The sequence below is a fragment of the Condylostylus longicornis genome, unplaced genomic scaffold, assembly GCF_029603195.1.
Source record: "Condylostylus longicornis isolate FDR11 unplaced genomic scaffold, ASM2960319v2 ptg000084l, whole genome shotgun sequence".
NCBI classification, from domain to species: domain Eukaryota; kingdom Metazoa; phylum Arthropoda; class Insecta; order Diptera; family Dolichopodidae; genus Condylostylus; species Condylostylus longicornis.
In genome coordinates this window covers 9,640,486-9,650,301 of record NW_026578052.1, presented here as the reverse complement: position 1 = coordinate 9,650,301, position 9,816 = coordinate 9,640,486, and the positions used below count along the sequence as shown (strand labels likewise).

Sequence of the window (9,816 nt, the reverse complement as noted above, 5' to 3'; positions counted from 1 at the left end):
TTTGTATAAATTATGGGAATTTAAAAGCTCAATTTAGTTTATTAAATAAAGCAATAAAGCATAATAAATTGTTCATAAATATTTTCGAAATATTAATAATAATAAAATTTTAATGATTATTATAAATGTAAAATAAAATTATTTGTAAATTTTATGTCGCATAATATGAAATTTTCATTTAAGAAAGGAATAAAAAAATTACACAGCTTTCTTGTGATTTTCAATAATACGAAAATTTTGCATATGTTACGGCGTTCCTAAATTTTTTTTTTAAATTTTAGCTTAATTTAAAACAATCAAGAGACTTAAAACAACATTATTTGATTTTTTAGATAGAAATCAATTAATTTCGAAAAGATTAATTTTGTTTGTTAAAAGAGAAACTGATTAAGCCGTAAATTAAAAGTAATCTATTAAAATCAATTCTATAAAAGAAAAATGTCTAATAGTTCTTAAGTCAAATTGCCCTGTTTTACAGAAGATTTACCTGATATGAATCAGAATTTTCTCAATAAACTGCGGTTTAACATTTTTATATAAGGGAAATATAAGGAAATTTTGAGGAGGAAACCCTTTGAGAAAATAGCAGTGAAATTATTCAACACAAATATATGTGTAGATTGTAAATTAAAAGAAATATATTTTATTTTCCAAAATTCTTGGCAGTAAAATATGCATTTGGCAAGATTTTTCCACTAATTACGAAAAATTTCTTGGGTTTGTAGAGAGATTAGCATATAAGCGCTTCATAAATTGAATATTATTCTAATAAACCCGCTCGCAATTAAAATTTCGTTTACATATTCAAAATTTCTTCTCTTATTTTATTAATTCATTAAGAACTTATTCAATATTTCTTAGTCTTAATTACAAATTGATCTCATTTAATGTAAGTTTTATATAAAAAAAAAAAAAAAAACAAAAAATTTTAATTTATTTCTTTGTACTTTAACAAAAATAAGAAATTTTTATAGAATTTTTAATTGAAAATTCACAATTTTTTTTTTTTGTACCAATTCAAAAAGAATTTCTAAATTCAATAAAAATTCAAATATGAAAAAAATGATTATAAATTTAATGTTTATTGTTTGTTTATTTTTAATAATTTGATATTTTTCTGTTTCTTTTGTTTTTGGTAAATGTTCTTTTAGCCTACTTTTGGAGTAACACAACTTTTATTATATAAATTTGTTTTTATATTTATATATACTCGTATATATATACTCGTATATAAGTACAAACTGGCATACAAATTCTGAAATATATAAAAACATACAAAAATTATAACATCATCTGCGCACAAAATTATTCTTGAATTTTGTTTTTGGCGCTCAATTATTAGATTTTTACATAGAAAAATATTCAAAATAATTTCAAAGCAATTGAGGTTTTCTTTATTCTAATTAAAATTTTTCTTTTTAAAGAAACAAAAATTTTTTTTGTATATTTTAATTTTCTAGTTTCTTTTCTTTTGTTTTTTTTTTGTTGTTTCGGTTTCTGTTACCACATATTACCTCTTATTTTAATGTATTTTGGGGAACACTAGGATAAGAAGTATTTTGTTGATCAATTTTTCTTCTTCTTTTTTTGTATAGCATATAAAAAATTATTTATTTTATAAGAATATTTTGTTTTCAATATTTTTGCGAGGAGAATTTTAAAAATTTTTATAATGTGTAAGGCAAAATTTGAAAAAGCTTTTCCAATATCAAATGAAACACTTTAAAAGTATAAGATTCTTAATTGGTAAAAATTTAACGTATCTATATTAAAGGGTTCAATAAATTTTCGCAAATTACTTTTCTTTTTTTGTAATACTAAATTGTGTGATAATAAATATTAATTTTTATTTTTTAGATTTATTCAAATTTAAGATCAAATACTTAAATTTTTCGTGTATTTCAACTACATATCTAAAATAAATTGTAAAAATTTTATTACCAAATATTTCACATATTCTATTATCTATAGAATCTATATCTATTATCTATTTTGCAAATAGAAAATAAGATATTTTATTAAACCACTTGTTTAAAAAAAAAAAAAAACAGTTTTTATTTTATTCCTTTTTTTCAAATTTATTTTTATAATTAATGAAAGAAAATTTTATGTTCACGATTTAACCGTATGATTCAGACTGAAAATATATTTTTTATTTTCTTTTTATAATTTAAAAAAAAAAAATCTTCTTCTTAGTTTTTTTGTTTTTGTGAGAAATTTTTGTATTTATTTGCTTTTTTTTTTTTTTTTTATAATATGTAGTGAATTTTCTATTTAATTTGTCACTTATATTTTTCTCCTTCAATTTTTTGCTATTTCAGAGAATATTTTTTTTTTGTAATTTTAAAGTTACCTATATAATTTTTCATATTTTAATTATGCATATATAAAATGTATTATAAATTTTGAATAATTGCTTTCATTCAAATTTGATGAATTCTTTAAATATGTATTAACATTAAATAAATGTGAAATTAAATAAACAATATTATTTTGGAAAATTTCTAATGGGTCATAAGAATTGAGTTAATAACATTCATTTTAGAATCCATAAATCAACTTAAAATATATTTTTATCTGAAATATGATGCATAGTTTCTGGTTTATATGAATTATTTAATATACATATGCTTATGGTTTCAAGTATGTACTCGTAAATGCAAAATGTAAATTGCAATTTATTTATATTGTGTGAATTTTAATAAGATCCTGAAGTTATTCAGATCCTGAGTTTTTATTGCATTTAATGTAAAGAGAAAATAAAAAAAATTTGCTATCAATTTGAAGAAGAATGAAATTTTACGAAAAGTTACGTTATTAATAAATTTAAAATTGTACTGCCGTGTTTTACAAAATTATGAAAATAATTTCATAATTTTTCCTGCAATCAATACGCCCGTGGAACAAAAGAACGAAGAAGTTCACTTCGTCTCATTTTTTTTTTATTTCCAATATATTAATTTGATAGCATCGGTACGATTTTGGAGTTTTGTACTATATTCTTCATACGAAAGTATAACATCGGGACGACTGAATTTATCTTTTATCTAAAATGAAATAATTTAATTTAAACCAATATTGAATTAAGCAATTTTAAACAATCAATAACCTTTAAATTTTAATCGAATTTTAATATTTTAATTTTGGCAATAATAACCAAAACTCTTTTCAAACAGAATTTATTAAATAATTTACGAGTCTTTTAAGATTAATTTAACATTTTTGTTAAGACGAAATCTAATAAAAAATAGCTTTTAATGAAACAACATCATTTTAAATAATTTTCTTATTAATAAGAGATTATCTTATTTTATTTTACATTAAATAAGAATTCTGAAATGTTGCTTGTGTTTACAAGATGAAAAATCATTTTAAAAAATTTATTTTTTTCAAATGCAGTAATGATTATTTTTGTAATTTGTAAACTTTATATAAAATAACAACTTATTGAAACTTTTCGCGTTTTTTTTTTTTTTGTTCTATTTTTGTTTTTCTTTTTTATATAAACGATTGCATTATAACTTGTCCAAGATAAATTCAAAATTCATTTTTGTCATTTTTTTTCAAATTAAAAAAAAAAAATTTATGTTTTACATATCATTTAATTACGCCGTGATTGAAGTTTCCGAATTGGATTCGATAACATGTTTTTTAATTTTTATCATTGCTACACCACTTGTAGAGCCAGGTGATCCACCAATTATTACAATAAACAATCCATTAGAAGAAACACATTCATGTATTTTTCTTATCCATTTATCAATATTTTCCATTGTTTTTTCTACTTTAGATAATTCCAATTGTTGTGGAGCTATATTAACGTTACATATTGTTAAAGAATTATCATAAACAACTTCCTTAGCTTTACTTATAGCTGCTTTATTACCATCCGTTACATAATAATGAACTTTATTTTGTAAAGGATGTGTTTCAGTGTCATCACTATTAATTTTATAATGTCCGTCTAATTCATTTTTTAATTCGGAAGGAATTTCCTTTGCACTTATAATTGTTGCTCTCTTTTCTACTTTAGAAACATATGCAAAGAAATTATTTGAAATATTCATTTCACCTAATTTTTTTGCTTTATTTTGTTCCTTTTTACGCATAAGAACAATGTCACCATAATCCAAGCTATTTAAAAGTTTTAATTTTGTCAATTTAAGACTTGCTTTACTATCTTCAATTGAATCGTGACCTTCAATTCTTTTTTGAATAACTTCGCCTAAAAATTCCTTAGCCAAAACTTGTAATTTTGATTTACGTTTTCGATCACCTGTCAAATTGAATATTACACTTGTATCAATAACATAAGGATGCATCATTTTCATGGCATGTAAATCAGAATTTAAAGATTGTCCAACAAGAATTGCATCAGATGGCAATAACTTTATTACATCCTCTTGAACTTGATGTAATTGTTTAGTAACGTTCATCATCATTTCAGCAGTAATGCCTTTTACATAAAAAAAAAGATTTCAAAATAAGTTCACAAAATTAACATTAAAAAAATTAATTTTTACCTGAATATTTAGTTAAATAATCGATGATAACATTTTTTGGCCTCACTAAGCTTTCATATACAAGTTCCATATTTTCATCAACTATTGAAATTCTAGTCAATTCATTACCAGCTGATGTTCTGCACATTTCACAATCAACCCCGAATAAGGGACTTGTTGATGTAACATTTTCATAAATGTTTTTTGTAAATTTATAACTTTTATATCTTCTTTCTAGCTCGCCACGCAAAGGAAGAGGATAGCCCTCCTCTACCATTTGTAAAGCAGATAATAGAAGTTTCGTTCTAGGAAATTTGTCTTCGACCTCTTTGCTTACCCTTTCCAATTTGTTTTCAATTTCGATCTTTTCACTAATTTCAGTATTTTCAATTGGAAATACTTCTTTTACCATAAATATAGGATCTTTGTTCATTTCGATTGCAGCCTCAATCGAACCATACTTTTCAATAAGCTGATCCTTTTGAAAAGCAGTTAGAGGAACAGTAGCTAATTCTTTTAACACTTTACCTTCTTCAAAAGTTGGTAAAATTACTTCAAGTTTATTTTCAAAAATTTTATTAGTTTCTTCAAATTGATTCTGATATGATAGGTAATGGAATAACGAAATACCTTCAACAATTAACACTACGGTATGGGATAATTTTCCAAGTTTTTCAACAGTACACCATCGATTTGGTATACATCCAATATCTAGATTAATTAATGAACCCATTAATAAATGCTGTATATCAGTTAAAAATATTGGTGTTCTACAATCATGATCAACCGACAGTAGTGCAAATTCTCCAAATTCCTTTAAACGGAATTGTGGTGCATGTTTTCTCTTGTTAATACTTTTTTTAATAGTTATATATTGTTCATCTGAAATTTCTGTATCATTATTACCCAAATTAGAATTATCGTTTTTCATATCATTAGATTTATTTTCACTTTCTTCTATTTTTTCAGATTCCTCTGGAATTTTGGAGTTTTCTTCTAACTTAACCTTCTTTTTTTTTGGTTCAATATGATCCGCTGGCTCATTTCTTTTAGAAACTTTGTCTTTATCAGCCGGAACTTCATCATCAGAATTTGAGATGGAATTTTTGCTACTCTCAATTTCTTGTCTATCCTTGTCATTTAATTTCATTACTTCAGCTAAAGCAGCTAATTTTTTCTTTTTTTTTTCTAATCGTTCCTGTTTCTTTGTTGAATTACTTTTCATCTTTTTCATCAGAATAATTTTAAAAAATGTACACAAATCAAAGACTTTTTCAAATTTTAGTAAACTAAAAAGAAAATCAGTTGTTAAGTTAGAGAATTGAATTAAATTATTAAATAATTTATTTTACTCACAATAAATAAACAAAATATAAGGAATGATAAATTATAAAGATTGATATTTTTAATTGACTAAAAGAACATATTAACATTTTTTCAGAATTTTGTTAAAACGATGGCAATTTTTCGTTACACCGCAATCTTTTGTTTTCATTACTAAATTAATAATTTATTTTAATTGAAGACAATTTCAAGGCATACTTACTTTAATACTTAAAATACTATTGTCGATTCAATTGTCTTATTTCAAATATTTTTTTTCTTAACAATTTTTATAAAAAAAAAAAAAAACTTGGACCAGAACAACACGCGTGTTTTTTTCTATCGACTTTAAAATCAAAACAAAACAGAGTAAAAATGTCAATGATTAAATGTCAAAGTTGAATATAAAAAATTTAGATGTTGCCATTGAATAATATTTTTTAGAGTTGCTGACTGTTACTTTTTAGAATAAACAATTTAATGCTGCAGAATTATTGTTTAGCAACTTTTTCGCAATATATTTGTTTCTATACATAAGAAAGTTGAATATAAATAACAATTTTGTATAAAATTAATAAATACCTTTATTTGGGCGTAAATACTAAAATAAATGAAATACTAAAGATTTTCTAAAAATTTAATCATAAATTTATTTTAAAAACTGGAATTAATTTGAAAAATTTATAAAAACGAAACTGCATAGCCAGATAAGATAAACTAGAAGAATTTGCTCAACCACCGAGATTAAGATTCAATAAATTTTAATTCTATATCGTAAGTAGGTACCTCATTCAGTTTCAATTGTTTTGTTGTTTTGATTGAATGTTTTCAAATAAGATTTACTGAATTTTCCCATTGGAATTTAAAAATTTTTTCTTAGGAAATTGACTCAAACTTGGTACTTTAAATAAAATATTGATTGAATGGTGGCTATACTTAATAAATTTTGGGTAAAACAACACATGGCATTTAATGTATCTTTAGTGACAATAATGTTTTTATTTTCAGTAAAAAGTTACATTGAACGAATGTAAGATACTCGCTCACTTTCTTTGCATTTGACGAGCAAAAAGACAAGTAGTATACACAATTGCAGAGTCCTTTTACTTTTCCTATTAAAAATATGGTCCTGTTACTATTCTATTTTACTTTTTACCTTAGGGAATTATAAGTGTTGAAGCAATTTTAAAAACAATAGGATAAATTTAAATTTTATAATTTTACGAATAATTCAGAACCACCAATATTATAAATTTTGTATAACCGAAACCCTCTTCTTTATACAAGTACTCTCAATAATAGATTTAACGATTTGTCGACTTATAAAACATTGAAAAAAAAAAACAAAACTTGTAATTACTTTTTTTTTTTATAATTCTTTTTATTTCACAAAAAATTCATTATATTTATATATAAATGTCTATATATAATTTTATAATTATATAACTATACAAAAAAGCATTAAAAATAATTGTATAGTATTACATTAATATTAGGTTTATCACCATTTAAAAATACAAATTCTATTTAATAAAAAAAAAAAAGAATACTAAAGAATTATGAAAAACAAAAAAGAAAATAAGTATATTTTATAAAGTGATGTCAATATTTTTAATTTAAATTAAAATTATTTGCAAATGGGAATATTTTAAAGTTTATTTCAAATTAAAAACTCATAGGCATTTTTTAAATATTTAATCTTTATAATTAATTTCATTTTACAATTATTTATTTAAAAAAAAAAAAACAAAAAAAAAAACATCTCAATTATAATGACAATTTTTTTTTTCACTTTTTCACTAAAAATAATTATTATTTTTTACTTATAATAAACTAAAAAATTAAAAACAATTACAATATTATTTTACACAGAGATTAAAACCCAAAATTTAGTTTTGAAACATCAAAAACGAGAAGAAATTATTAAATAATAAAATTATTAAATAATTTAATTCTAAATTAAAAATTCTTACAATATTTTATTACCTATTTTTTTTTTTTTATATATTTTTTATTTTAATAAACTAGTAAATTTTATATACTTTGGTTTCAGATAAATTTTAACTAAACTTAAATAATAATATTAGAAAAAAAAAAAACAATATAAAGGGAAAATATAATTTAAATGCAGTAGAATTTTTTAAAATAAAATTAATTAATATTAAAAAGTTTATTATCAATTTGTGTTTCAATAAATTCAAAACGAATAAAATAATAGCTTGAAAAAACTTACAAAAATTCAATAATTTTATAATTAATTTAAATTTTATTTCCGCTCTTATCTCTTTTTGTTAATATTTTTTTGTGTAACTTGAATAAATTATGAAATGTGATAGGTCTGTTTTTTTGAAAAGTTTCAATAGATTCACAAATATTATATAATATACAACCGTACAACCCAATATTTATTTTTTGTTTTTTGGAATAATATTAAATGGCATGTGAATTTAAAACTACATCAATTTAAAATTATTATTATAAATTTTTATTAAACTGAAAAATTAAAATATAAACATGATATTTTTAATTTTTATTATTATTATTATTGTTATTCAACTATATCTGCTTATAATTTTATATTTAATATATTTTATACACAAAAAAAAAAACAATTAATGGACGAGATTAGATAAAGTACTATTATGTACAAATTCAATTGATAAGATTAATATTATATTAAAAAAAAAAAACATTTAATATATGGAATGGCACCCATTTATTTTAATGTCTCGAATTAAGACAAATAGATTTTTTAAGATAAAGAATATAGAAAATCATTTATTTTGAAATTTAAATATGAAGATAACCAATTTGATTAGTTTATTTAAAGATTAAAATTATTATTCAAATTGGTAAAATTTTGAATTTCTTACTTATTTGGATTGAAATTAATTCAAGAAAAATGTTTGAAAATTAAGACAAAAATATATTATGAATTAAAAATGCAATCAATAATTTAATTTTGGAATTGAAATAGAGATAATCATTATCATTAAAATTATTAATTTTAATATAATATATTAATTTATTTAAAAAAATTTTTTTATATATACAAATATTTGATTTTATTATTGAAAAAATAATAATATTGTAGAAAGACTTATTAATCTATTTATTGCTTAAATTTTAAATATTATTTTATTAAATTATACAAAAGGATATTTTTATAAGATAAAATATTTAATAGTTTTAATGATTTTATATTAATATTTAATGTATATACAAATATTTATATAATATTTGTTTTTTTTTTTTATATATGAAAATAAATTGCTAATAAATAACTTATAAATATTACTTTGAATAATTAAATTAAATTTAAAAACAAAAATAAAATAATAATTTCAATATAACATAACCATTTTACACTGAAACCGATATTTCCGTATTTTTATTACTCTATCTGTTTTGTAATAATTGAGTTTTACGAATTATAATATTTAGGAATAAAAAGTTAAGAATATAATGTTAAGAAAAAAAATTAAATTTTGTTTTTTAGAATTACACATATGAAATAATATTAAAAAAATGACAATTTTATATTATGATATTTATACAAAAAGAAAAATTAATTTAAAAATTTATATGTAATTTTCTTTTTAATTAATTTTATAAATATTTTATTTTATATATTATATAATATATTCTTCATCCTATGTACTTTTACTGAAATTTTATTTAAAAGCATTTCATTAAATTTATATTGATTTCTAAAATATTTGTAAAATATAGTTTTTGGTGCAATTCGTTAAAATACTAATTTGAGTTTCTTAGGATAATTGAAAGAAATAAACGAATTCTTGTTATAATAAATTTTTAATAATAAAAGTATAAATTAATTGTTAATGAATATAGATTGATTCTCTTCATTGAATTGATTGAAACAGAATTAAATTATTAATATTAACAAAAAATAATTAAAAAGAAAATGGAAAATATGAAAAATATTTAATATTAAAATTTATGAAATGCTTTGCAATAAAATTCCAAA

At 20.5% G+C, this 9,816-nt stretch overlaps 1 protein-coding gene across 1 annotated transcript; it reads right to left on the bottom strand.

Annotated features, from left to right (window-relative positions):
• Window positions 1-3,164: 3,164 nt before the first annotated feature.
• On the bottom strand, window positions 3,165-5,785 carry LOC129613506 (uncharacterized). The gene is made up of 2 exons (XM_055527613.1): window positions 4,524-5,785; window positions 3,165-4,456 (listed from the first exon to the last, which is right to left on the bottom strand). The coding sequence occupies exons 1-2, from the start codon at window positions 5,734-5,736 to the stop codon at window positions 3,606-3,608; spliced, it is 2,064 nt and encodes a 687-aa protein (XP_055383588.1). The 5' UTR covers window positions 5,737-5,785; the 3' UTR covers window positions 3,165-3,605.
• Between the last annotated feature and the right edge of the window lie 4,031 nt (window positions 5,786-9,816).

Excerpts from the sequence above, each read along its gene's own strand:
- LOC129613506 (XM_055527613.1), bottom strand. The coding sequence starts at position 5,736 with ATGAAAAAGATGAAAAGTAATTCAACAAAGAAACAGGAACGATTAGAA. Across the intron at positions 4,457-4,523 it reads TTATTTAACTAAATATTCAG|GCATTACTGCTGAAATGATG; the intron begins GTAAAAATTAAT and ends TTTATGTAAAAG.